The sequence below is a fragment of the Capricornis sumatraensis genome, chromosome 17, assembly GCF_032405125.1.
Source record: "Capricornis sumatraensis isolate serow.1 chromosome 17, serow.2, whole genome shotgun sequence".
In the NCBI taxonomy this organism is placed as follows: domain Eukaryota; kingdom Metazoa; phylum Chordata; class Mammalia; order Artiodactyla; family Bovidae; genus Capricornis; species Capricornis sumatraensis.
Window position 1 is genome coordinate 79,374,594 of NC_091085.1, and position 27,613 is coordinate 79,402,206.

Here is a 27,613-nt window from a genome sequence, read left to right on the forward strand (position 1 = left end):
ACAGTCTCTTTATTTGCGCCAGGTCACGCCAGGGGCTCAGACATGGGCAGCCCGCGGGGGGGTTTCCGCACAGGTCCTCATCATCTGGCAGTGTCCGGGGTGCGCGGTGCCGGCCTGCGCCATCCTTGCCGGGTGCTCGGCGTCAGTCCAGTGTCCTGCCATGATGAGGGTCAGTGTGGGGCGGCCTGCGTCCCCACACCGACCCACACGGAGGGCCCCTGGGGGGTCGGATGAGAGAGCAGGCAAGGGCGGCCCTACACCATCAGGTGGGGCATCGTTGTTAGAAATGCCCTGAGTCGCTGAGGCTCCTCAGAGGCTGTCACAGGGCTTTGTGAAGGCACCAGTGTCTGAGTGCCCAGGAGAGGCCGGGGTCTGGCCTGCTAACCGCGGCTCAGCCTGATGCATCAGATAACTGCAGGCTTCTAATGGGCGCTCACTGCTCTGTCCACAGCCCCCGGGGGCCCTGGGGACCCCAACCCAGGAGGGGGTGAGGGCCGGGTGAAGCCCCTCCGGCTGACAGGCGGAAAGGCCTGGACCACAAGCACCCCGTTGGCCAGGGGCAAGGAGGGGTTTCCTCCAAGAAGAGGCTCAGGACCAACGGCACACCAGGGCTTCCGGCCACCCACCCGCTGGCTGTGCCAAGCCTAACAGAACCAGACTGAGTCCGCTTTCTGAGCAGAGGGAAGGGACCTGGGGCGGCCCTGGACGGGGCATGCAGGGGGAGGCCGCTGCACTTTCCCCACCCTGTGCCCCAGCCCTGCCCCCGGGGACAGGCCGTGGGCGCACCTGGCCTCCAGACCCCCATGCTCGTGGGCAGCCCGGCTGGGGTCTGGAGGTCTAGTGGGGGTGGGGGTCACCTGCAGCAGTTGGCGGTGGTACCCAGCCCCCCTCAAACACAGGACCGGCCCCGCATGCACACCTGGCTGCAGGGGCGGCAGCGGGCCGAGCGCCCTGGGCTGCGGATGGCTGCCTAGCCTCAGCAGCCGGTCACCGTGGGGTCCAGGCCGGAGCGCTTGGAGATGCGGAGCTTGGCCACCTCCTCCGCACAGGTGGGGTGGATGCCCACTGTGCGTATCACCTGCTGGAAGGAGGCCCCACACCTGCACGCCAGGACGGGGGAGGGGGGTGAGTTAGTGCAGGGAGGCATGTTCGCACACCCACCCGCCCCCCAGAGAAGTAGCAGGACCTGGGGGAGGGCCCGGAAGTCAGTCTCCTCACTGCCCTCCAGCCCCGCCCCCACCCTCTTCTCCAGCCAGGAACACCTGCCATCTCCACCTCCTACCCGCCGGCCTGGCCCCCTACTGCCCCCTGCTGCCCCCAGGCCCACATGGCCCTCAGTGAGTCCAGCCCGCTCCCCTCTGCCCTCCTGCCTCTGATAGCCCTCGCCAGCTGCCCGGCCCCTTCACTCCCAGCCCCGCTGGAGCGGCCACAGCACGGGCCCCAGGACCCCGCTGTGCACAGCCTGCGGCCAGGGCTGGCCCCACAGGATGTGTGCCTGCCAGGCAGCCCTCCTGGTACACGCGTTGCCAAGCTGCTCCCGACCGCCTGGGCACTCATTCTGAGCAGAGAAGACCCACAGGGACCCCTTGGCCGGTCGAGGACACAAGGCTGTCCCAGAGATGGACATGGCCACACCCCAGGTGACTGGACCTGCCCCGTTGGGTAGACGCTCTCTGAAAACACCACCCCACGGACGAGCGGCCTGCGAGTGGCGCATCGGCTGATATTCCTGCGGACTCACTTGATCCCCAGGGCAAATCCCTGAGTAACTTCGCCTGCGTTGGGGCCGAGGAAGTGCAGGCCCAGCACCAGCTGTGGAGGCTCCCGCAGACACACCATCTGAAAGGCACATGGTCAGCGGGGGTGGCAGGGGCCTGCGCGCCCCGGCCAGGCCCACAGGACACGCACCTTTACGTAGCACTGAGATGCATCCCGCTGGGGGACAGTGAACTCCAGTGGTTTATAGAACGCGTGGTAAACCTGGGCGGCAGGACACAGATTCCCGGGTCAGCGGCTGCAGCACAACAAGCCCCAGGACCTCCTCGAGCTGGTCAGGCTGTGGGTGTGGCGGGGGAGCCGCAACCACCCACTGGGCCTGCGGGCTGTGATCCGGGCCGAGGACAAGGCCCCGCTGGCCTGGAGGCAGCCCGCGCCCCTGGGCACGGCAGCCTGTGGACAGGCCCGAGACCCTGGAGAGCAGCAGCAGTGAGGCAGGCTGCCCTCTGACCTGCCTCAGAGCCCGGGGCGCAGAGCAGGCCTGGGCACCACCCAGGCAGACGCTGCCCAGGCTGGGCACTGGAGGGGGCCGGCCGCCTGTCCTGTCTCCCTGGGGGCCCCAGTGCTCTCCAGACCCTCACCCCAGCAATCGGGGGGCAGGCACAGCCCCCACCGACTGCCGGACAAAGGCTTTCAGCACCCGAGAAGGGCCGACAGCGTGGTTGGGGCTGCGGCCGCGTAAAAAATGAGCAGGGCACTCACATGTGCTGCACAGCCATTATTAATTAATGCAGCTTCAGAGAATATTGTTCTAACGAAGACAGAATTGAAAAGAAAACAAACAAAGGGCGTTTGGCCATTCAACATCGTGAAGCATAAAGCAACATCGCGGAATGCCACAGACACATGTCCCAGGGCCCTCGTGATGAATCACACAGCAACAGCTAATAGAGCACAGCTGATGCAGGACGGGCAGCCCTGGCGCCCAGGGCTCGCTCCCAGAGGGGAGCTGGCCGCGCTGGTGGCCCCGTGGGGTCCAGTGCCTCCCAGCCCACCTCCAGGCTTCCTGGGGCACACGCTGCAGCCAGAGCAGACCCCAGAGGCGCCCGCCTGGTGACCAAGCCCTCCCTCCGGGTGAGGCCCATGCTGGGCTGGCAGAGGCCTGTGAGGACCAGAAGTGGGCAAGAGGGCAGCGGGGGAGGCGGGCAGAGGGCAGGAGGAGGCTTTCCAGATGGAGGGAGACACATGCCACTGAGGGGGCCGCTGCTCCAAGGCCCTCTGGTCCCTGCCATGCCTGCCGACACCCCCAACCCGTCGCAGCTGTTGTGCGCGGCCCCATGCTGCCCTGCGGGGCCCCATGCTGCCCTGCTGAGCCCCAGGCCCCAGGAAGCAAGGCTCCAATATTCCCGCTTGCCCTCCAGAGACTGTGGGGGGCGGGCGTCACCAGGGTGGGGGCCACACAGGCCTGCATGCTGCCCCCCGGGGCCTGGACTCACCTCCACGTGCTCTTCTCCATGGCGAGCCACGGCTGCCTCCTCTGACAGCCCCACACAGCCATACTCCAGGGGAGTGAAGATGGTCGTGGGGACCTGGAGGGCAGGCCTGTGTCAGGCAGGCCCCTGGGGGCCCAGGGCAAAGACCCCCCCAGGGACGGCGAGAGTGTCCGGTCACACATACATGCCTGCACACATGCACACGCTCACACACACGTGCGGTCACACACGCACATGCTCACATGCACACATGCACACACACAGAGTTCACATGCATGCTCACACATGCACAAGCTCACACGCACATGTGCACGATCACATATATGCACACTCACATGCACACATGCGCACATGCACGCTCACACGCTCACATGCACACGTGCACGCTCATGCACACACGCACTCACGCATGTTCACATGCGCACATGCACGATCACACGCGCACACACATGCGCACACACATACATGCACACACATACGCACACACATGCACACATACACGCGCGCACACACGCTCACACACATACACGCGCACACACATACACGCACACATACATGCACACACACACGCTCACACGTCCCCATGCATGCTCACATGCACACTCACACACACATGTGCGCTCACATACACACATGTGCACACACACGCACAGACATGCGCGCTCACATACACACACGCGCACGCATTCACATGCGTGCTCACACGCATGTGCCCCCAGAATGAGCTGCGGCCTTGTGCAGGCTGGGCATGGCTGTGGCAAGCAGAGGCACTCACGCTGCTGTAGTCCATCAGGTCTGAGGTCCGGCCGCTCAGCCGCTGGGCCAGGAGCCGCCCGGCCATGATGGCCGTGGGCGTCAGCTCCGGCCGCCCCTGGAAGCAGGGAGCGTGGGTTACTCTAGCATGGCCCATGGTGGAGGCACCGCCTTCCCGAGACCCCCAGTGCAGGCTGCCTCTGTCCCACCCTGGAGAGCTGCCAGTCTCCCTGGAAGAGGGGGAGGGCTGCTAACGAGCCCGGCCACGCCAGCCACGCTGGCCAGACCAGCGAAACCTCCCACACCCACCGGGGGCTTCTCCTGGGACCCTGCTTCATGCTAGTCCCCTTGGAGAGCGTTCCATAGCAAAGCCCAAGCGAGACTGGTCACCATTCACTAGTTCCCACTGACTGGGGTTCGGGCTAAGACAGGCCCAAGGAGCACCCGTGGGCCCCGACATGCAGCTGGCCCGGCACGCTAAGCCCAAGACAGCCTGGATGGGACCGCGTTCCGCGGAGGCCCCTGCTCCAGGCGTCCTGCCCGGGACCAGAGCTGGCACAGCCCCGTGTCCCCGCACGCGCCAGCCTGGGACTGGGGGCTGACCTCCCACAGCAGCGGGAAATGCCGATGACCGACGGTCTGGAAATGACAGGGATCGGCAGCGAGAAAGCATCCCACCCACCTGACCGACACACACGTGGCCCACACAGCACACATGTCTCCCTGAACCACGGCGCCCTTGCTGGACCCTGGGGGTGAATGCTCCTGACTGCTGAGTGACTTTTAGTCACGACTGTTCTAATCAATGGTCTTCCCCGGTGGCTCAGCCGTAAAGACCCCGCCTGGAGATGCAGGAGATGGAGGAGGCACAGGCTCCGCCCCTGGGTCAGGAAGGAGCAAAGGGCAACCCGCTCCAACATTCTTGCCTGGGGAATCCAATGGACAGAGCCTGGCGGGCTGCAGGCCATGGGATCAGAGTCTGACACAACTTAGCGGCTGGGCACACACGCGTGTTCTGATCAACACCCAGCACAGGCTACGCAGCCAGGCCCTGGGGCAGTGAGCACGCACGAAGCCTCGCCCGCAGCACTGGGCTGACGGGGTGGCCAGGGTCAGAGGGACAAGGAGCAGCGGGCGCCGGCCGTACCTCTGCCACGTCGCCGATGGCGTAGATGTGGGGGATGGAGGTGGCTTCCTGGGCATCAACGAGGATCTTCCCAGTGACGGGGTTCGTACGCACACCAGCCTTTTCCAAATTCAGACTCGCGGTTTCTGGAACTCGGCCTGAAAGACACAGAGCAAGGTGGAGAGGTTCTGATCAAGATTCCGGGTTGATTTAAAACTCTTCTCAGAAAGTCCACTTAGAACTGGTGAGGTATCAAGCACGGACAGCGCCAAGGGCCTCAAACATATACGCATGCGTACATGCACGTGCGCGCGCACACGTGCAAACATGCACACACGTTGCACATGTGCACACACACGCACCGTGCCCATACACACGGTTTGCACACACACATGCAATGTGTACACAGTTCCTATACACGTGCACACGTGAGTACATGCACACATAGGCATCTGTGCACACACACCTGCACAGAACATGAAAGGACGGTGTAGGAACAGGAGGGAGTGCGGCGCATGTGCAGAGTCTGGAATAAGGAACCCTAAACACAGCCTACGATACAAGTTTGGTTTTTAAATTATACGCAGTTAATAGTCATACGTATTCAAAAAATAAACGTGGGAAAAAACCTATAACCGGTGAACAACCGGAAACAAAGGGCTTACTGGTTTTTTGGTTTTTTTTTTTACTTTTTGTTTTCAGAAATATCTGTGTCCTTGTCTGGCTGCACCAGACTGTCTTTGCAGCAGACGGGATGTTTAGTTACGCACGCAGCACCTTGGCTGTGGCGCGTGGGGTTTAGTTCTTTGACCAGGGATCAAGCCAGTGTCCCCTGCGTTGGCAGGTGGGTCCTCAACCGCTGGACCACCAGGTAAGTCCACAAAGGTGCCTGTGATAACAGGTAACTCGCTTGGGAGACCCGGGGGGCCCACCCTGGAACTGTACCCGTGCAGGTCACGTCTCAGCAAGTGAGATGCCAACAGGTCCCACGTGTCACTCAAAGAGGACGCTCGAGCCCCATAATGCTGGTTCTGTGTAGGAGAGCCGTGGTTTCTTTCGAAGGTGCCTGGCTCTGACAACAGAAGTGGTCTAGGAGCAGCACCCAAGCGCGACGTGCCCCCAGCCCCCGGCCGGATCCCTGAGCCCCTCCCCACTGGCGGGGCTGCGCTCCCAGGGCCAGGACCCCAGGCTGCACGGCGCAGCGATTCAGGTGAAGGGCCAGCTCGGCTGCACACACAGCCCGACGGGGCCACGCAGCCTTCGAGGCATCGACCTGAGGGCACCGTTCCTGCGCGCACCCCTCGGTGGGGGCGTCTCGGCCCTCAGGTGGCCTCCCTGGTCCGGGGCGCCCCTCCAACACTCCTGGAGCCCCTGCCCTCTGCCTGCCAGGTCACCCCACCTGCCACAAGGCTGCATGTGAGGACAGGCGGTGCCCCGTGTCCCCAGCCCCTGGTGGGGATGTCCCGCCGATGCCCGAGGAGGGTGAGCCGACCCAGAGGAGGCAGACGGTGTGCTCAACCGCGTCCTGCCCAGGGTCCAGGACAGACCCCCCTCTGCCGGCAGCCCCAGCTTGAGGCGTCCAGTGCTGGCAGGCACAGCCGCTCATCCTGGGGGGGCCATCGGCTTGTGGACTCCGCCCTTGGAGAGAGGCCTGGAGGGGGCACTGCTGGGCGGACACCCTGGCACTGCCAGCCCGTGTGCTCACAGCCTGGGGCCTTGTTCAGACGACAAGGGCTCTCCAAGCGGGGGTGGCGGTGGGGGGGCAGCGGGCGCCCCGTATTCCCGGGACTGGGCGGGGGATCCAGAGGCGGGAGGCTTGGCTTCAAAGGCACAGATCCCACGGCTCCCACGGCTCAGGCCCCCGGGGTCGGCAGGGGCTGGTGGAGCCGGGGAGGGGAGCCTTAAGTCTCCAGCTGCTCTCCCCGCGGGAAGTCAAAACACAGCTCTGCTAAACCTCCTTCTCAGCGATGGCTGAGGCTTGGCCCCAGGGATCAGGGGCTGAGGGCTGGCGCCCTTCCCCAGCAGACCAGACACGGGCCCACTAGGACAGGAGGGCCCCGCCTCTGACCACACCGATGCTGGCGCTCCAGCTCTGATGGAGGCCCCCGAGCCTGCAGGGTGTGACGTGCCACCCGCCAACATCCTGCCCGAGGTCTGGGGGCCCAGCGGGCACCTGGGAAGGGGTTGGGCCATGCTCCAGCAAGGAAAAAGCGGGCCCCATGGGTGGGATGGGGGGCCGTGTGCTGGGGACACCAGTGCTGCAGGCAGGGGCCCCCAGATCAGCCCCTGGGCTCCTCCCCAGGGCTGGGGCCCTGAGCCTCCCTGTACACTGGGCCGGGCTGGCGGGCCACAGGCAAAGCAGCAGCACCCGGGCCAGGCACTCCGACGCGGCCACGCTGCCCCCAGCTCGCCCCTGCACCCCGCCTGGCTGGTCACAGGAGGTCAACAGCGCTTCTTCCCGGGCCTGTGCCTGTGGTAACCGTGGTAACTGCACACCCTGCAGAGGCTAGCAGACCACATCTCAGGTCCCCGAGGAGACAGATGACCCTGAAGGCAGAGGCAGCAGACGGCGGCCATGCTGGCCCCGTGGTCCACTATGAAACCAGGATTTTATAGGACGCGCTGCCTACGTAAGCGGGAAAGTACGTGGAACGTGTGAGCCAGGCCACGGGTACGGAGAAAAGCGCTGGACGATGCCGGGCGGCAGGCTTCCAGGACCGACAGTGGAGGGAGGGAGGCCCTGGACAGGGGTCACGGAGGGTGGACGGGCCCCGGCCTCCGCCACACTGCCCCATGTTCTCCGAGCCGGGGGTCACGCTCCCCGTCCAACAGGCCTGGAGCCCCAGAGGCAGACGGAGACGGAGAACAGGTAGGGCGGGGGGCCCAGCGGCCGGCCCCTCAGACACCCGCTCAGACAGGGCTGGGCTTGAACGGCAGCGGTCACACCGTCCTCCACAGCCTCCCCGAGGGCAGGCAGTCCTCCCCAGTGATGGTTCACATGCCGCCCCGTCCAGCCCGCAGGCCGCCCACTCCTCGCCCCGGAGTGGGGTTGGCAGCTGGTCCCTGGGGGAGGCCCTTCCGGGCAGGCGGCCCCCTTGCTCTGCTCCTTGTCAAGGGTGGGGAGCTGTGAAGGTTCAACATGCGCTTCTTCAGTGAGTAGTGAAACGGAGCTGGGTTTCCTCCTGAGAGTGACCGATCCCGCCCTTTTCATCCGCTTATATGATCCCACGAGCGTCTTCCTTAGAACGCGCGTGACTTGCTGCTGCGTTTGCAGCAAATGAGTGCACTGAGAGACCCCAGCCCCCCTGTCTTGGGGCTGCCCCTCGCCTGCTGGCCAGAGTCCCTCAGGGGGACCTCGTGACCCTCGCAGCTTGGACGGCCCCCATCCAGCGCTGACCATCCAGGACAGAGCTCTTGGTGGGCCGGGCCAGGCCAGCCTCCCCTGGTGGCGCTGAGGGAACCACCTGCTGGCTGTCACGACCTGCTCTGTGCGCCCAGGGACGCAGAGGACCAGGCGTGCCCCGTCACAGGAAGACGGGCCTGCCTGCAGCACACGTGCTGGTGTGCAGGGGATCCCACAACGAGGGTGGACTTCAGGGCCGGCAGGGGTGTGACAGGTGAGTGCGGGGAGGCCGCACGGGCAGTCCCGGGCAGGCGCTGCGAGGCTGGGCAAGGGCCCAGGCTGGCGGCCCGATCAGGCCATGGTGGGGCCCCCGCCTGGAGAACAGAGCCCCACTCGGGTGTCCTGCAGCCACAGCAGGACGCAGTTCTGGAGGCAAGACGGGCGGCTGCCCCAGCAGGCTGCATCGCTGTTCAGACCGCCAGCGCCTCTGCGGCCTCCAGGGGGCAGCCTTGGATGGAAGGGCCCCGGCTGCAGCCAGCCTCGGCCCCTCGGGCCTGGCATGGTCTCCCCGGGCCAGCCTTCGTCCCGGGCTGCGGTGCATGTGAGCACCAGCGTGGGCATGGTGCTCAAGAGTGGCAGGGGCCTTCAGGACGGGGGTCGGCCAGAGTGGGCAGCCGGGGACCCTCGGGCTTGCTTCCCCCCACGCTGGAGGCTCCCACGTGACACGGGTGAATGGCAGCAGCCGCTGCAAAGAAAAAGCCTGAAAAAGCGCCGGCTCCAGGGGCTGACTGCCCACGGCGCCCCACTGGTTCCCCGCCCGTGGGTGGGCTCAGGCCCTGCCTGGAGGCCGCTGATTACGGGGGGCAGGGGGGAGGGTGCTGGGGACTGTTTTGGCTCCGGGTTTTCCCAAGGCCAAGGCGCTCAGGCTGTTTTTAAAAACAAGAAGAAGTCACAGCGAAGCCAAGGGTCCCTGCTGAGAAGTGCCCACTGGGCTCGCCAGTCCCACTCCGCGCACCCCCCACCCCCAGCCGGGATCCAGGCCACAAGTGGTTAACTGCGGCGGCCCGAGCCTGCGGGGCGGGCTGACTGTCTTCACTCATCACAGTAATCGGCGCATCTGCAGACAGGAAATCCTCCTCCCCAGCTCCCGGCCTGTTATCTAAGACACCTGGTGTGAGCGGGTGATTCACAGACAAACAATGAGCCGGCCCCCTGCACAGCAATTAACTGCTTTAGCTGCTAATGTGCTTAATCCACCTCGTGGGGATCAAGGCCGCGCCGCGGAAGAGGCTGGCAGGCTACAGGCCAGGCCCACGCTGGTGTCCGCGGGTGTCCACGGGCACGAGCCGGGGCCTGCCCTTCTCATCCGTGACATGTCGGGTCTGGTGGGCGCCTGGGCAGACCCAGGGTCTGCCAGCTCCCAGCCGGCCGTGGTGTTTGGACCCCTGGGACCACCCTTTATCCCACGAAGAAGTAATACCCGGTTCCAGGCTCTCCAGGTAAAGGGCAGAGAACGTTCCGGTTGCTGAAATGGGACGCGGCTCCTAGATGTTTACAAAACCCGCTGCGAGCCATGCCCCGCCAGCACTTGCCCGCGGCTGGGAGGCGTGCCGGGAACCGCAGCGCCGCCTTGGGAAGCAAGGTCAGAGGCCAAGGACTGTGAAAAGCCCCCACCCCTCCCCCGGCATCAATCACACCAGCAGACCGTCTGGGGGATGCTCGTTTTGAAAATACAGAACACAAAACGGACTCCCTCCCGGTGGGGGAGGGCTCCCAGGGCCTCGCCTTGTAGCCCACCAGGGCCGTCTGGACTCAGGGAGGACCCCGAGGGCCTGGGGGGTGCAGGTGAGGGCCCAGGCAGGAGGTGGGGGCCGCCACCTCGGCCTTTAGAACTGAGCTGAAAAGGACAGCCGTCAGTTTACCTCCCCGGGTCTGAACACTTGGGACAATCCTTCACAGTGTTCATCAAAACAAACCCCCTTAGATCTACGCTCACGGTTTGATCAAGAACATTTCCTCCGGTAATTTAGCGAATCTTGGCCAAGAGTTCGCTCCGGGGCGTCTCAGATCTTTGCCTCTTTCCTAAAACCTGTTCGCATCAAGCTTTAACGACCAGGCGCTGACTGCTCCGGGCTTTATTTCATCTTCTGATTTCCACCCGTCTGAGCATTTTGAAAGCAGTAGGCTTCTCAGAAGGACACCCCCACCCCGGCCCCACCTAGGGGCACGTGGGAACCTGGGCAGCCGGCGTGGAAAAACGCGGGGGACAGGCCCTCTGAGGGCTCAGTGGACACATCAAGAGCTGCGTATCCGGATGTGGGGTCTGATGGGCACAGAGACTCAGAAGCCAGGCCCAGGGGGAGGGGGATGAGAGGCCCGCGGGCTGGAAACAGAGGGAAGACCCTGCCTGTCTCTAGGTGTAACGTGCACACGGACGGGTCAGGAAAATGGGTTCCAAACACATGGGCCACAGGCCCCAAGGCGAGGGTGTCCCGGCAGGTGGGCCCAGCGCCCTCTGTGCAGGGAACCCCTGGGGCAGGCCTACCCCCACGGCTCTGGGCTCCAGGCTGTGCCCTCAGGGCCTCTCCCCTCCAGGCTGGCGGTCCTGGGCCCGCAGGGGCCCCCATGCCCTCTGCAGGGTCAGCCGGGGGGTCACCCATGAGCTCTCTGCGTCGCCATCTGGGGGGCGTGGGGAGAGGCGGGGAGGGGTCCAGACGCCCGACGGCAGGGAAGGGGGCGCCTGGGGCCCTTACCTATGGCCCAGAGCACGGTGTCAAAGGTGCCCGCATCCTTCCGGTCCGAGGCAAGGTCCACCCAGGTGACGCGGAGCTGCTGGCCTGGGAGCTTCTCCACCCTCTCGGGGGCACAGCCCCGCAGGACCCGGGTGCCGTGGCCAGCCATGTGCTCGGTGACCAGCAAAGCCATTTGCTGTGGAGGGTGGAGAGGGTGCCAGGTGAGCGCCCAGCGCTGGGGGGGGCGGCCCGCAGAGAGGCCTGCCTGAGCGGGCTGTCTGGGGACCCTGATATCTGCGGAGCTGGGGACTAAGCCGGCAGAGCTTCTGGCACCCCCTGCCCCCACCCCGAGTCTGCGGGCCCAGGCCCCTGGGCTGGGGCGTGTGTGACCTCTGGACGCTTCTCAGACGGTAATGAACCAAGGCTTCCCTGAAGGGGCTGAGACCCGCCCCGGGCTCTGTCTGCCAGGTTCTGCCAGGCATGGTGGCCAGGTAGCTGCGAGCAGACGTGGGCACCTCTCTGCCCGCCTTCTCATTCCTGTGGGCCTCTGTCTCTCGGGCCCCCTCTGTCTGCACCCAGCCCGAGGCTTGAGGCCGTCCCTGAACGTGTGTGCTGGAGGCGGGTGCTCGGGCGTGTCTGTCCAGGGGGTGACAGGACCTTGGGGGGTGCATCGCCCTGGAGCCCACCCACCGTCCCGCTGTGCAGACACCTGGTATTCTGACAGCGACAACCCAGACCCGGGCTTTAAAGCGACATCTCCTCAGAGGGATTGTGGCTTAACAAGAAAGTACACGTGCTCATCACATGGGCACGTCCACTGCCAGCAAGGGTGCCCGCGCCCCGGGGCTGGGAGGCCTTGGGGCCGCATGGGTGGTGGATGGGGAGGCTGTGGGGCCGCAGGGCCTGGCTCGGCTTGGCGTCCTGTCTGTCCTGTCTACAGTGGCCGGGCTGCCGTCACCCACGACGGTCACCCAGGGCCTCACTCCCCGCCATGCTGGCCCTGGAGAGACACACCCTTCGGGCCCCAGGGGCTCAGCAAGGGGCTGGGATGGCACGGCTGCCCACGCTCGCCGGCCGCTGCCCTCCCGGGTTGGGGCTGGCCGCTGCGTCCGCCACGTGCTGACCCTTGGTGCCACCCGTCAACAGGTGTATATGTCGCCAACGGTCTCCTCCCTCGACTCGAGGGCCGGTTTCTAAAGATTGAGACCTTGCTGCCAGCCCACACCTGCCCCGCCCGGGTAGGGGGCGGGCAAGCCCCCTCACGACAGCAGGGACACGGGTCGGGGCGCAGGCCTGGCGTTACCTGGTCGAAGGCCCGGAGGGGCACGCTGCGTATCATGACGGTGGTGTCCAAGCCGAGCCCGGTGAGGAAGCCCGCGCACTCCAGGGCTACGTCTGCCAGGCAGCTAAGGAGTGCTAACGATGGTGACGCTGGTACCGGGCAGCAAGACCCTGTGCCCCACCAGAAGCCCACACCCCACCCGTCCCCACCAGCCCAGAGGAGGCTCCGACCCGGCTGTGGAGACTCCCCTCAGTGCCCATCTCAGGTGCACGTCCAGGGCCACGTGGGGCCTTGGTGCACAGGCGCCTTCCTTGTGCCCCGGAGGCTCACCTGGGCCACATGGGGACAGTCGGGAGCCGGCACCCGGACCTCATGCCTTCGTCTCCCTTGCAGTCGCTCCTCCCGGCCCCCAATCTTACTGCTCCGTCTGAAGGAACCGGCCAGAGGGGGCTGGTCTCCAGGGAGGACCAGCTGCCTCACGGCTGTGTCCAGCTGCCCGGCCAGTGAGCAGCTCAGGAAGAGCCTCCCGGAAGCCCCAGACTCAGAGGTCAACCTCAGAGTGTCCCCTGAGCACAGAGGACAGACTGGGCCTTTACAGGCCGCAGGGGCAGCCCCCATGGGAGGGGCGAGGGCGGGGCCGGGCCCGAGCGCCCACTCTCGGGACGGTGAGCAGCGCCGTCCGTCTGTCCATCACCCACGTGCAGCAAAGGATACAGCTGGCCCCGACCACCAACCTGTGGGAGGGACAGACAGACAGACGTGGGCCACACGGCCACCAGCCGCGAGCAGCCCCTGGGGCTCCGAGGGCCGGGCCTCGTGCGGGCGCCCGGCACCTGCCGCGAGCAGTCCCACAGGCCCCCCTGAGGGACGACAGCCCCTCCAGGGCTCCTGACACAGTGACAACCAGCTGCCGCATCGCGGAACTGCCTGGTGGCGAGGGAGGGACGGCTGGTGACAGACCAGCGTGTCCGGGGACGGGCCCGCAGGCAGGACCGACGTGGACCAAGCCCAGGCGTTGCAAGCTTCTCCTTGACTCCCACTGGACCCCTGACGCCAGGTTGCAGACAACCAGGGAGGTGCCGGACGTGGGCAGAATGCTCCGGGGATACAGAGGCCGGGTGGATGGCCCACGCCTGCCTGCCCCATGTCCCTGCACGCAGAGGCTGGGAGAGTCAGCACGGCCAGCAGGAAGGGGCCATGGGACCCAGCAGACCTCCCGTTACACACCCGGTGTGCACGCACACTTGAGCACACGTGCACCGAACTGAACCTGAGCACAGACTCCCCGCCCAGGCAGCGTGTGGGTGGGCTTGTCAGATCACCCTCAGCCTTTGAACGAGAAAAGGTGACGCGGGGGTGGATCAGCAGATGTCAGCTTGATCCCGGCAGGTACTAATGATATAATTCCATTTCAAACAGACACTCGTCCCGGGAGGACAGCCGCTGGCGCCCTGCGGGGAGCTGTTGGCACCCAGCTTCCTCGGGACGGGTCGGGGCCAGGGGCGTCTGTGTGGGTGAGTGGGGAGAGCTCGGCATGTGGGGCACGCACGCAGGCACACGCACACGGGGCACACACACGTGGGGCACAGGAAGGCATGCGCACTCGGGGCACACGCACACGGGGCACACGCAGGCATGCACACACAGCACACACACGGAGCACACGCACATGGGGCATAGGAAGGCACGCGCACAAGGGGCACACGCAGGCACACACACGGGGCACACGCACACGGGGCACATGCAGGCACGCGCACACAGCACACACACAGGGCACATATGCAGGCACACGCACACGGGGCACACACACACGGGGCACAGGCAGACTCACACATGGGGCACACGCAGGCACACGCACACAGCACACACACGGGGCACACGCACACGGGGCACACACACATGGGGCACACGCACACAGCACACACACGGGGCACACGCACACGGGGCACACATGGAGACACACGGGACACAGGCAGACGCGCACACGGGGCACACGCACACAGCACACACACACAGGGCACACGCAGGCATGCGCACATAGCACACATGCAGGCACACGGGGCACACATGGAGACACATGGGGCACAGGCAGACACGCACACACGGGGCACACACACATGGGGCACAGGAAGGCACACGCACACGGGGCACACACACAGGCACGCGCACACGTCCACACATGGGTACACACAACACAAGATGGCTTGCTCTCCCTTCGTCTGGACGTGAACGGGGAAGGGACAAGCCTTCCTTCAAGACAGAAACTGTGCAGCTTGGGCTGCCTTAAACACCCTGCTCCAACACGAGAACCAGCGAAGGGCGTGTGTGCAGACCTGTGGCGGTGCCCTGCGCCTCGCCAGGGCGCCCACGGCCCGTGAGGCTGAGGCGAGCAGGCCCGGGGAGCCTGCTGGCCACCCACTGCGCGGTCCTGCCGTCTCCCTGTCTCCACAGAGCCTGAAGCCCGCAGCCCAGCTCCAGGCAGAGTAGCAACGTGGCCTCCTGATTTTGGCAAAGGCGTTTTGTCTCTGCAGCCCCTGAGCACGCTCCCAAACCCTGCACAGGCGGGTGGGGAGCGGGGGTGGTGAGGGTCCCCCCAAGCCCTGGGTGTCCCACTCCCACCTCAAGGTCATGGGGCCCCGCCCCTAGGCTGCTGGCTCCAAGCCGCCAACAGTGGGAACACCAGGAGGGCACGTCCTTGACCAAGCGCGGGCGGGTGAAACCTCCCAGGGGGCGGGCGTGTGCTGGTGCCCACAGTCACCTTGGACTCCTCAACGGGGTTGGTTTTCACTTCACCCCTGGCCCCCAGTTCATCAAATAAGCAATTCATTATCAAACAACAATCATCTGAAAAAGGCAGGATCCAAGGTCTTAGCCAGAGAACTCCCTTCAGGCAGACTCTATGAGAAAACACCCAAATCAGGGCTGGACACTGGCGCTGGGGGCTGGCGGAGCGCTGCACTTCTGTGGGTGAGTCTGGGCTGCGGGTGGGCTTTGCTGGCCCCCGAGGAGACCCTGGCCCGGGCGGGGCCATGGCTGGTGCCCGGCAGGCGCCCGCGGCAGGCCCTGGGGGCGGGGAGGGCCTCCAAGGCCTGCGCCCCCGGGCCGCGCGGCTGCGTGTGTGTTCAGGAAGCCCCCACCGCGTGCCCCTGGGTGCCGCCAACACGGCACGCCAAGGTGTAGTTGCCGCAGGATTACCCTGATCACGGGCTGGCTGCCGCCTCACATCTGGAGGCAGAGGAAGCATCAACAAAGCCTCCCCAGGCGTGAAGCCCTGGTCTAAGGGACTCTCCACCTGCCTCTCGGGTCTGAAGGCCCCAGTCCGCTCCCAGGGGGTCCGGGGGGCACCCACACAGGGCGAGGGCCCGTGGCCACCCCACCAGCACAGCCCCCCTGCAGGCAGGGGCTCCGGGGGCAGCTGCACGTGGGCTGTCCAGAGGGCCCCCAGACCCCTGGGGCAAAGCAGGTGGGTCACCCGTGGAGGCTGCTGGCCACCCCGTCCCAGGAAGGCGACCCTGAGGGCGGTCCACACGGGGAGGAGGATGGACGGCCCCAGAGCCCACGGGCTGCGGGGAGCTGGCCAGCGGAGGCCCCGCAGCTGCAGGCTGAGGCGAGGCCAGGCATGCTGGGCACCCTGCTGGCCGGCTGGCCTCCTGGATGGGCCCCGGGGCATGGCCCGCCCGGCTTTGCGAGGCCTCCAGCGTGGGGGCAGCCCTTGGGCCCATATTCATTTCAGCTCCGTTTTAAAGGCGAGTTAAAATAAACACCAGGAATATTTATAAGGCAAATAAATCTGGGAGAAACAGCCCCTCGGAGTGTGAGTGGAGGCCCCCAGCCCGGCCAGAGCTGATAAAATACAGAAATGCTACTGTCGGCCCTCCGGCTTATTTTGACTGCGCACAGGAATGCAGGGAATAAACACTGCCTCCCGAATCGCACTGCTCCAACTTGCATTCACAGCTCGGCACAAAAGCTGCGTTTCACAGAAGCATCGTTCGGGGATGTATCTCCAGCTTAATTTTTTTTAAAAAACCATTTCCTCACATAAATCATGCTCAGAACGGAATGGGTGACTGATACATTGCAAACACTTTTTTTCCTTAAACAATAACATACCTAGATTCCTTCTAAACGAAAGAGCTTAAAAAAAAAAAAAAAGTCTTCTAAATGGTTTGGTGTTTTTTTTCTTTTTTTTTCCTGGAAAAAATAAACACTTTGCTGACCCCGATATCTGGGGCTGTCTTCCCCAGCCGCGCACACCACAGGCCCAGCACGTGGTCAGCAGGGCGGCCACGCGGGGCCCTGAGCCCGGACCTTCCCGTGCCCCGGCCCAGGCGAGCCGCGGGCAGTGAGGGCCACCAGACAGCGGCCCCTCTTGGTGGCTGGACTCGGCGTTCAGAAGGCAACGCGGGAATAACCAACAAAAGAAAATGAGCACATGGGAGCGGAGTCAACGAAAGACCAAGGCTCAGAGGGCGCTGGGGCTGGGCAATGCGACGGAGCCGCAGCAGCGGTCTCGGCCAGGACACGGGCCCCAGGCCGCGAGCCAGCATCCAGGCGGCTGCGCTGTGAAGGCCAGCGGCACCACGGTCTCCACGGCCCCCCGCGGACCTGTGTCACCCCCAGAAACCAACGCCTAAGAAAACGCCACAGGTCCAAAGCCTGGTGGATGGGACCCCGAACAGGGCCAGAGCAGGACTGGGCCCCATTCGGAGGAGTTTCCAGGCCAACCGCAGGCGCTCGTGGTGGGTGCCTGGGGCCCCGTCTTCATGCAGACAAGCTGCAGACGCCCACCAAGGCCCTGAGACCCACAGGAAATCCAGGGCTTTTGTCAAAAACCATCTTGCTGGGCGGGGGCGGGGGGGGGAGGCTCTCCTCAACATGCAATGAATCTAACAGCAATTAAGCGTCAAAGAGCCTGAACCACACTTAGAAACCCGGACACTGGCGCGCTGCTGGGGCCAAGGAGGGCAAGCCGAAAAGACCTGCAGTGGTAAACAACACGAGGTTCAGCTCTGACAGCAGGCCTGCGGGCAGATGAGAAAGAGGAAAGCAGAGGGCAGCCCCAGGGCAGGGCAGCCCCGCTCAGAGCCACACGCTCAGAGCCACACGCTCTCACAACCACACACGCTCACAGCCACATGCTCACAGCCACACATGCTCATAGACACATACGCTCACAGCCACACGCGCTCACAGCCACTCAGACCCACATGCTCACAGCCACATGCGCTTAGAACCACACGCGCTCACAACCACACGCTCACAGCCACACGCTCTCACGACCACATGCTCACAGCCACACACGCTCACAACCACACACGCTCACAGCCACACGCGCTCACAGCCACACATGCTCACAGCCACACGCTCACAGCCACACATGCTCATAGCCACACGCTCACAGCCACACATGCTCACAGCCACACGCTCACAGCCACACATGCTCACAGCCACTCAGACACACACACTCACAGCCACACACAGCCACACGCTCACAGCCACACATGCTCACAGCCACACACAGCCACACACGCTCACAGCCACACACGCTCAGACACACACACTCACACACACAGAGACACACACATACACACACGCTCACAGCCACACGCTTAGAGACACACACACAGCCACACACATACTCAGACACACACATTCACAGCCATACACGCTCATAGACACACACAGACACACAGCCACACATGCTTTCAGCCACACACACTCACTCACAGCCACACATGCTTACACACACATGCTCACGGACACACGCTCACAGCCACACACGCTCACTGATACACATGTTTAGTCACACATGCTCACAGACACACACACTTACACAGACATAGCTCACAGACATACTTACACAGATACATGCACGGAAACACACAGTCTCACACACACGTGTTCACACACACATGCTCACATTCACACACTCACACTTGCACACTTCACACATGCTCACACTCATACAACACGCTCAGATGTACTCTCACAGGTCCCCTCAGACACACGCTCATGCTCACAGACACACACACTCCCTGACACACACACACACAGAGCCACACACATTCACACTCACAGCCACACATTCACACCCACACGTAGACGCCCACACTCGTTTTAAACGGCTAGTGAGCACCGAAGACACCGTGACAGCAAGTGCAGGAGCCAGACCCCGTCGAGCCTGCTAGGCAGAGACAAGAGAGGCAGCCAGACACGGCAGGGAGAGAGACAGGGCAGTAAGTGTGACGCAGAATCACACCCCACTTCCCAGGGGAAGCGCCCTGCACGGCTGGAGCCTGTGGAGGCGAGGCAGCGCGGCCCAGGCTGCAGATGGGAGCGGCCGAGGGGCCCCACCCGGCGGGGGAGGCCCGGTCCCTTCGGCCCACGAGACAGCGTCCACCCGGGACCGCGGTTCTCGACTGGACACAGCTCTGGCCATGCACACGGCGTGGAAGAAGCCCGAGATGGTCAGGACCCGCAGGCCGGGCTCCCCTGCAGCCAGTCTGGCCAGGGAAGAGAAAGGGGGCCCCTCGCGAGGGGCTGCGCCTGGGCCTGAAAGGATGCCTTGTGAGGCCAGGACAATGAGGACACGCGGAGCACACAGCCCGGCACGCACACACGCCCACGTGCTCACAGACAAGCACACACACGTGTGGACACACACACTCACACACAGGCACACACGTGCTCACACCCACACGCAGACCCTGCTCCCGCAGGCCTCAGGCAGCAGGCCTCCCCAGCCCCCGCACTGTGACAGCCGAGCCTCTGCCGCCCTCTGGTGGCCTGTCTGGTCCCCTCTGCCGCCCTCTGGTGGCCTGTCTGGTCCTTGCGAACACAGATCGCCGAGACACCCGGCAGCAGCTCCCAGAGCTGGACCCCAGGCTGGGAGTGAGCTGGGCCCCTGGGCCCTGCCGATCTCAGGGGCGCCCAGGACACTAGGGGGGCAGGTGAAAGCGGGACATCTGATCAGCGCTGGAAAGCGGCTGGGCTCCCCCCGGGGGCCCGTGGGAACCCTGATGAACGCCAGGCCTGCGAACAACAGCCACACCCCGTGACATGGCCCTGGGCGGGCACAGCCCCGAATGCATGGTGCGGCCAGCTTTCCGCCTTCCCTCGGTGGGAAGGAGCACGCCCTGTGCACAGGGGAGCGGGCCCCGGACACCCCTCAGGCCTTACGTTTTTCCAGGGGATTCCTTCAGCCAGAAGAGGTCATCGCTCGTGATCCCGTATTCCAAGGCACCTTCGACCTGTCCAGGAGAAGGGTCGATGTAAGGCGGCATCTCTGGCCCTTAGGGTGCCCACAGAGGAAGCCGGCTCGCAGATACCACCTGCGTGCAGCTGCACCTTCCCAGGAGCGGCTCTGGGCCGGGGGCTGGGGGGGCCGCAGCCTCTTCCTCCAGCTCTCCAGGACCCCTGGATCAGACCCAGGGCTGCGGGCGGGAGGGGCGAGGCCAGGCAGGCCGGTCCCCAGGGCGCTGGGCTGAAGGCGGGGCGGTCCCCGAGGGACAGTGCGGTGGGCCCCGCGCGCGGGGGCTGTGCAGGTCACCCCATGCCCCAGCAGGTGGGGGCCTGGGACGTGTGCCCTCCCCGTGGCCCTCGGGAGTCAGAAGCGCTGCAGAGAGGAAATGGATTCCAAACAGTTTACGGTTCCAGTCGGCAAGAAAAATAAAGTTTCGTAAGTTTGCTCAAGGGAGCCCGACAGGTCTGGGTAACCAAGGACCAGAACACGGGCAGACTCGGCAGGCAGCGGGGCGGGCAGCCACCGAGTGGCCTCCCCCGGCCCCGCGGCTCCCACGTCTACCCCCTTCAGGGGGCGGTGGGAGCGGGCCGGTCCCCATGTGGGCAGCCGGGCAGCTGGGCTCATCGCCAGGTCCCGGGAGCAGACCGTGGCTGTCAGGCACTTTGAACGCAGCCTTGGCGGGCCTGGCTGCGGGCGGGGGTCACTGGTGGCCACTGATGGGCCCTGCCTGTGTGGTCACTCGGACAGGCGCCCTACCCTCCTTTGGAGGCCTGTCCAGAGCCACCAGTCACAGCTGCCGGGTCCCCTGCCCTAGAGGCAGCTCCCGCTGGGCGGACCACAGGGGTTGGGGCGCGTGCTCCGGGGACACTCACGTGCGTGGGGTACCGCGGCCGACCTCCGGTGGCAATGACAATGTGCTCGGCCGAAAGCAGAGTCTGGGAAGAAACCGAGGCACCCCACGGGCGCCCTCAGGCACCTCGCGAGGGCTCCACTGTACCCAGTCACAGCCACTGCCTGTGGCGCCGGCCCCGCGGCAGCCCCGAGACGGGTCTGAGCACCGGCAGGGGAGCTTCCCAGCTTACACAGCGTCCCCAGGGAGAAGGTCTCCAGAATCCCACAAGGCCGTGCCGGGCTGGGCCGCCCGAGCCACGGGCAGCCTGGCGTGCTCGCTTCCTCCGTCACAGAGGACTGGGCCATCCTGGGCCCGGGGGATGTCGTGTCAACCCCAGCGGCGCTGATTGCTGGGGACAGCGCAGAGGCTGCGCGAACCCGGGACCTGCCCACCCCGGCCCCTGGGAGCCCAGGAGGCAGGCGCTCACCTCCTCGCCACCTCTGGAGACGCCGCAAACTGTGTGGGCGTCGGCAAAGCTGGCCTTGACGTTAAAGTACTTGACTTTCCTGCAAAATAGAAACAGGGTGCTCGAATGTGACCTCAGGCCGCCCACGGCTCAGGGGTAGGGGGCATGGCTGCCGTCTCCCTGGGTCTCCCCGGACACAGGGACCACAGCCGCCATGCAGGGACGTCCCAAGGCCCAGCGCAGCTCCGGTGTGTGGGGACAGAGGTGGCCGGGCCTCTGCTGAGCTCAGTCCTATCACCTGGACATGCTCCACCAGGAAGAGGAGGCTCCCAGTACTGGACAGTACCAGTACTGTCCCCCCAAACCTACCAACATTCTGCTGCCAAGCAAGGGGGCCAGCAGGCAGGGGACCATGAGGCCAGGCCACAGGAGGGGTGAGGAGCACCTGGTGCCCAGAAACTGGCTTTTTTTTTAAAAAAACTTCCCAATGGTGCTGCGTCTTTACTTTCTAAGTATTAACTTATTCGGCTGTGCCGAGTCTCAGCTGCAGGTTCTAGTTCCACGGCCAGGCATCGAACCCGGGCCCCGCGTTGGGAGCGTGGAGTCCGCCGGATGGCCAGGCTTTCTCCGCAGTTCTCCCCACCGCCCCAGCCTGGGGAGTCCTCAGCGCCCATGACCGCCCAGGGCCCGGCGCAGCAGCGGTACCTGTCCTGCAGCTGGACGCGGTGGCCCCAGTTCAGGGACTTCACGTGGTTCTGGACAGCATCCGCCATTGTCGCCCTGGTGACACAGGCAGCGCAGGGCTGAACGGCCGCACAGTTCAGGGGCAGGTCCCGCCAGGACGGGGCTGCTAAGGGCCCTTCACAGGCACACCCAGGGGCCACGTGCTTCTCAAGGTGGCAGGGGTGGAGGCCGTCCCTGGGCCAGGCCAGGGGCTCCTGACTTGGGGGCCCTGAGCAGGCCACCCGCCACCTGCCAGGCCTGGGCGCAGCAGGGCCCAGGCCCCACCCAGGGGGCGGGCGGCCTCTGCCACCCGCCCCAGGAGACAACCAGAAGCCTGGCCCATACATGGGGGTGAAGGGGCTGCCCGGGGGCTGCGGGGACCCTGGTCCCCCCACTGCCCCTCACCAGTCGTGCGGGGCCTGGGCCACGCGCCAGCCGTAGTGGGGGGCGTCGCGGATCATGCCCCCCAGCAGTGCCGCCTGGTGCATCAGCTTCTTGGGGATGCAGCCGACATTCACGCAGGTGCCGCCGAGGCCCCACCTGGTGCCTGGGGGCAGGGGGAGCTCGGGTGAGCCGCCGCCCTGCTGACTCCAACTCTCCCGGCCAGAGGGCTGGGCTCGGCCCCTCAGGACTGATGCCCGCCCCCACCCGCAGGACTGGCCTACCTCGGGGGGAAGGCTCCACGTAGTCCAGCACGGCCACCTTCTTCCCCAGCTGGGCGGCTAAGGACAAGGAGCAGGCAGGTGAGCACGCTGGGGACCAGTCCACGCGGGGGACTCAGGGTGCCCAGGAGGCCTCTGGCCTCGGCCACACTGCCCAAGGACAGGCTCCCGGACTCTCTCCCTGACCGCCCACCAGAGCAGTGCTGCCCAGCCCACCCCGCCACCCTGCTCCAGGGCAGGTCAGACCCGGGACACCACAGACAGGCCTCCGGCCCCCCTCACACCCCTCTTTCCTGGACCCCATGGAGGGTCCCAGTCCATCTGATCAGAGTCCCCAGCTGGGCAATGCTGCCTCTTCTCAGGAAAGCAAAGCTCAGGAGTCAGATGGCAGGTCAGCAAGGCCCCAAGACGGGGAGCAGGACCAGATCCCACACTGCAGCCCCGCCTGGAGCCCCCTCTGCCCCACGCCCTGCTCCCCAAGATCCCCCCTCTGCTGTCTGCAGGTCCCCAAGCCACAAGCCCTACATTCTGAGCCCAGGGACAACTGCAGGCTTCCCAGGGGCCCTGCTGGGGCACAGCACCGGTTAGCCCCAGGCCCCGGACTTGCGCCCCAAGGGCACGAGCGTCTGACACTACAGAACACGCTCGACTCTGGGCTACGACGATCAGAAGCAAGTGTGCAAGTCTTCATCAACAAGACCACTTCATTCAGCGGCGACCGACGGGACCCGGCACTGGATTTAAAGGCTGTGGCCGAGGGGACTCCTCAGACACAACCACACCGAGCTTCTGGGTCTGACCAGGACGGGGCAACAGGGACCAGAGTTACCCTCCTGCTCAAAACAACCGAATATCCTGACACAATGTGTAAAATACTGGTGTCAAGAAACAGAACAGGAGAAAAAGAAGGCCAGCGATCTCTGGGAGCAGGAGCGGGCGGATGTGAACCCCAGGAACAGGGGTCCCGAGGACCCAGCCCAGGAGGGGCCGGGCGTTCCCGAGAGGAGGTGCGGTGGAAGTGTTGCCCAGCCTCCTGGGTCGGTGGGTGGGCTCAGGAAGGTCGTGTCTCCCAGTAGTCAGGCTTGGACTGGGCCCCGCACCAGGCCTGCCTAACAGACCTCATGCAAAAGATTTGAAAAGACCAGGCTGTCCCTACCTACATCTCAGGACACGCTCTGACACGTTTCTAGGAGTACAAAAAGACCCAGAACCCAGCAAAAGAAAGTGAAAGAGTGTAAGCTGCTCCGTCGTGTCCGACCCTTTGTGACCCTGTGGACTGCAGCTCACCAGGCTCCTCTGTCCGTGGGATTCTCCAGGCAAGACTGGAGCGGGTTGCCATACCCTCCTCTAGGGGATCTTCCCCACCCAGGGATCAAATCCAGGTCTCCTGCATTGCAGGCAGACTCTTTACCAAGTGAAGCCAGCAGGGTAGAGTCCAAAGTGTCTGGCGCTCTAACAAAAACTGCCAGGCACACAAAGGAGCAGAAAGATGCAGCCAGTCCACGAAGCTGCCTAGAACTGGCAGTGACGTCAGGATCAGCGGAAGAGCAAGCAGAGCGGGGGGCACAACTGCACTCCACGTGTGCGAAGAGCTAAGAAGCCGTGTGAAAGGCAGAAAAAGGCACCCGCGCCAAACTGCAGAGATGACACCACGCCAAGCGGCGGGAGAGCCGCACCGCGGGGCTCTGTGCACACGTGCGGCCGACGCGCCTGGCTGGGCAGTGGAGACGGACATGGCGCTGTAAAGCAACTGTGCTGCAAGAAACATGCTTTTAAGAACCGGCACCGAGTGGGGTTCACGGTGGAGCAGACACCGCAGACGCCTTTATTCGGGAGCCTGCAGGCAGGAATGGAGACCGTCCACTATGCAGAGAGCCGGGCGCGCTCGGAGAGGAGCCGGGTCAGCTGACGCACGCGGAACCAGCACTACCCGCGCGGAGGAGCAACTGATGGCTGAACAGCGCCATGGATCGATGAAAACTGTGACCCAGCGGTTTCCCCGCCCTTTTTGGCACCCGGGGCCGGTTCTGTGGAAGACAACTCTGCGATGGATGGTGTCGGGATGACCCGAGCCCATCACACTTCTGTGCACTTCATTTCTATTGCCGTGACATCGGCTCCACCTCAGGTGTGAGGGCCCAGAGGATGGGGAACCCTGATCCACAGACCCACAGGGCTCGACGAACTCCGGCAGGAAGGGAATTCAGCATGCACCGGAATTGGCATGCTACCGTTAAACTGCTCAAAAGTAAAGGAAAGAGAAAACCCGAAAAGCAAGCAGAGGAGGGAGGCACACAGCAGAGGAACAAAGATACGGACGGCAGATTCTCATCAGAATGGGTGCCGGGGCAGAGCGGCGGAGTCCGAGGTGCCTTGTGGGGTGAAGTCGTCGCCTCCGGGCAGGGGCACTTATGTCTCCTTATGTCCCCTTCTGGTGACCGTCTCCCAGTGGGGAAGAATCCACACGCGCCCTAGAGCCCATGCCGCACGAGCAAGGAAGCAACCGCAGTGAGAAGCCCCCCAGCAAAGAGCAGCCCCGCTCCCGCAACCAGAGAAAGCCCGGGCAACAGAGACCGGCACAAACAGAAAGCAACAGGAAATACACTTGGCGGTCACGGCCACACAACCCCGCGGGTGCAAAATGCACCGCATCAGGCGGTTTAGACGAGTGATCTACACGGCGTGTGACTCACATCTCAACAAAGCAGTCTGAAAGCACGAAACACTCGCGATAAAACGGACATAGACGTGGAAGACCTGCGCATCGAACGGGCGGAACGCCGCTGAAAGGCGAACAGTGCCTAGACGGGGGGCACAGCACTCGGCCCAGCTGCTCCACTCTCGGGCGGCCCTCCAGCAGACGCACAGCATGTATTCACACAGAGACACATGCACACACAGTTTCCAACAGCCCCAAACAGGAAACAACCCAGTCCATGGGCGAATGGAGCAGCCACAGGTGAGATGGACGTCGAGTCCACGCAGCCGTGTGAGAAGGCGAGGCTCCGGATACACGCAGCAACACAGACGATCTCCACATAACAGGGCCCGTGGGAGAGGCCCGGAAAGGGAGGATACTTGCAGTGCGAGTCCATTGAGACAAAATTTCATAAAATGCAGCATGATCTACAGTGAGAGAAAGCGGGCCACCGGCTGCCTGGGGAGGGGGACCAGGCCCGCGGCAGAGAGCACGCACGCAGGGCACACCCTCAGCCCCCAGAGCTCCACTGCATTCCCGGAGGACCCGCCGCACCAGCCGTATGCGGGACGCAGGACACGCACCTTCCTTGGCGCAGGCCAGGCCGCCGGATCCGCCGCCGATCACCAGGAGGTCATAGCATTGCCGGCCTGTAGGGGTGAGGGGGGCGTCAGAAGGAAGGACCGGGACCAGCCAGGAGGCGCCACCAGGGAGGCCGCCCACGTTCCAGGGCGGTCCCGCAGCCACGGCCGGCCCTGTGACGGTCTGGGGTGAGCACGCGTCCCCCAGCATGCACTGACCCCCGTCACCCACATCAAGAAGGCAAGTGAGCTGCCCTGAGCTCAGCGTCACCCGATGTCCTGGCAGGAGCGGCGGGAAAGCTTCTCTCGAGTCCACCTGTCCGGCTGTGCAGCTCGGCCGCTCCGAGTGCCCACAGAGCCTGGTGGGGCAGCGGCTCTGAAACGCTTCTGGGCCCCAAGGAGGCCACTTGCAGCCCCCACCCTTGCCCCTGGAGGACTGGCTGCCCCGTCTTCTCCCCGTAGAAGGCCCTGTCTGCAGATGCTGCCACAAAGAGCAGCTCAGAGACAGCAGAACTGGGGTCCGCAAGGGAGGGCGGAGGGGGGTGTGTCCTCAGGGGTGGGCAGCTCTGAGCCAGGGACTCCCAGCACTGGGCCTCGGCCCGCCGCCCGTGGACAGAAATAAGATCAGCACAAGTTCGGGGGCTCTCTCCTCTCCCCTGCTCAGGGAGGCGGGGAAGAGGTGCCTACCATCCATGGCTGGCCCGCCGCGGTGCAGTGTCCGTGGGGTCTCCCTGGCCCACAGAGCCCCTCCGCCAGCCCCACTCTCCCTGCCCACGTGAACAGATGGCGCGAGGACTGTGGGCTTATCTTCGACCGTCTGCTCTCCCCAGGGGGCACACCCAGCAGCCCCCTCCACCTGATAAGTGGGGAGGAGGCGGGCCAATGGGCCTCTGTAGGCCCCACTGCGGGAAACAGCCTTTAAGACCTGTGGGCTCTGAGCAGCCTGTCTGCAAGGAAGGACCTCACTGGACCCCAGAGAGGGCCCTGCACCAGAGCGCCGGCTGGGCACGCACCCGTGCACCCCAGGGCGCCTCACAGCCTGGCCCCTCTGCTCGGCCTGCAAGCTCTGCCGCCCTGTGTCCTAAGCACTCCCCCGCCAGGCTTTCTGCTCATCCCTGAACTGGGGCCTGCACAGGGCCAGCAGAGCCCCCAGGAGCAGCGCCCCGCGCCCCGCCTAACAAGCCGTGACCGTCTGGCCAGACCCCCGCGGCCTCCCCGGCCCCACGCCCCAGGGCGCCAGCTACACACAGCCGGCAGGGCGCGGTGCTCCGCCCAGGGCAGGGAGAGGTCGGGGCGCGTGGTGCCCCGCCCCGCCCCCGCGCAGGACCCTGGAGGCGCCCCCGCTTGTGGCCGCGGGGGGCCCCTGCCGGGGGGGTGGGCCCGCAGTGCCAGCCCCCGCCCCCAGGGCGCCCCAGCACAGCGCGGAGCGCCCGCCGGCGCAGGGAAGGGCCCGCCCGGGTCCCGCACGTGCAGGGGTGGGGCAGGGCCGAGCGGGGCGCGGGGAGACCCGGCCGGCGGCCACCGCCCCTGCGGAGCCGGGAGGCGACCCACCCCCGCCGCGGGCGGCCCCCCGCGCGGCCCCGGCCCGCGCCCGCTGACCTGCGGCGCCCCGCGCCCCGCCCGGCGCGCGGCCCCGGAAACGCGCGGCCGCTCCGCGCAGCGCCGCCATCGCCGCCCCGGGGGCCTCGGGCCGGGCTGCCCGCCGCGCTGCCTGCGCCGCCGACGGCGGACCGGAGGTGGGTGCGCGCGGCCGGGGCCGGAGTCGCGCCGCCCGCGGGGTCCGCGCGGGGCCGGAGCCACGGATGGGGGGGCGTCTAGGACCCCAGGGAAGGATCCTCCCGGGACGCGGGCTCCCAGCTGGGCGGGGGCTCCGACCTGCGCTGGGGGGCTCCAACTTAGGGCGGGGGCTCTGGAGCTGGGGCTTGGACCTGGGGTGGGGGCTCCAACCTGGGTGGGGGCT

General features: G+C 65.2%; 1 protein-coding gene across 1 annotated transcript; it reads right to left on the reverse strand.

The window, feature by feature from the left end:
- Nucleotides 1-10: 10 nt before the first annotated feature.
- Nucleotides 11-27,322, reverse strand: TXNRD2 (thioredoxin reductase 2). Its single transcript, XM_068989689.1, has 18 exons — nt 27,253-27,322; nt 25,657-25,722; nt 22,378-22,434; nt 22,118-22,259; nt 21,695-21,769; nt 21,011-21,089; nt 20,564-20,626; nt 19,628-19,698; nt 13,160-13,179; nt 12,467-12,558; nt 11,185-11,359; nt 5,110-5,246; nt 3,985-4,080; nt 3,213-3,305; nt 1,909-1,980; nt 1,742-1,839; nt 920-1,100; nt 11-155 (listed from the first exon to the last, which is right to left on the reverse strand). Exons 1-17 carry the CDS (start codon nt 27,320-27,322, stop codon nt 977-979), a joined length of 1,530 nt encoding a protein of 509 aa, XP_068845790.1. The 3' UTR covers nt 11-155; nt 920-976.
- Nucleotides 27,323-27,613: the final 291 nt, after the last annotated feature.

Coding starts and splice junctions, on each gene's coding strand:
- TXNRD2 (XM_068989689.1), bottom strand. CDS start 27,322: ATGGCGGCGCTGCGCGGAGCGGCCGCGCGTTTCCGGGGCCGCGCGCCG. Junction 25,723..27,252: donor CGGGGCGCGGGGCGCCGCAG/GTCAGCGGGCGC, acceptor TCACCCCTACAG/GCCGGCAATGCTATGACCTC. Junction 12,559..13,159: donor GTTGGTGGTCGGGGCCAGCT/GTATCCTTTGCT, acceptor GCTGCCTGGCAG/ACGTAGCCCTGGAGTGCGCG.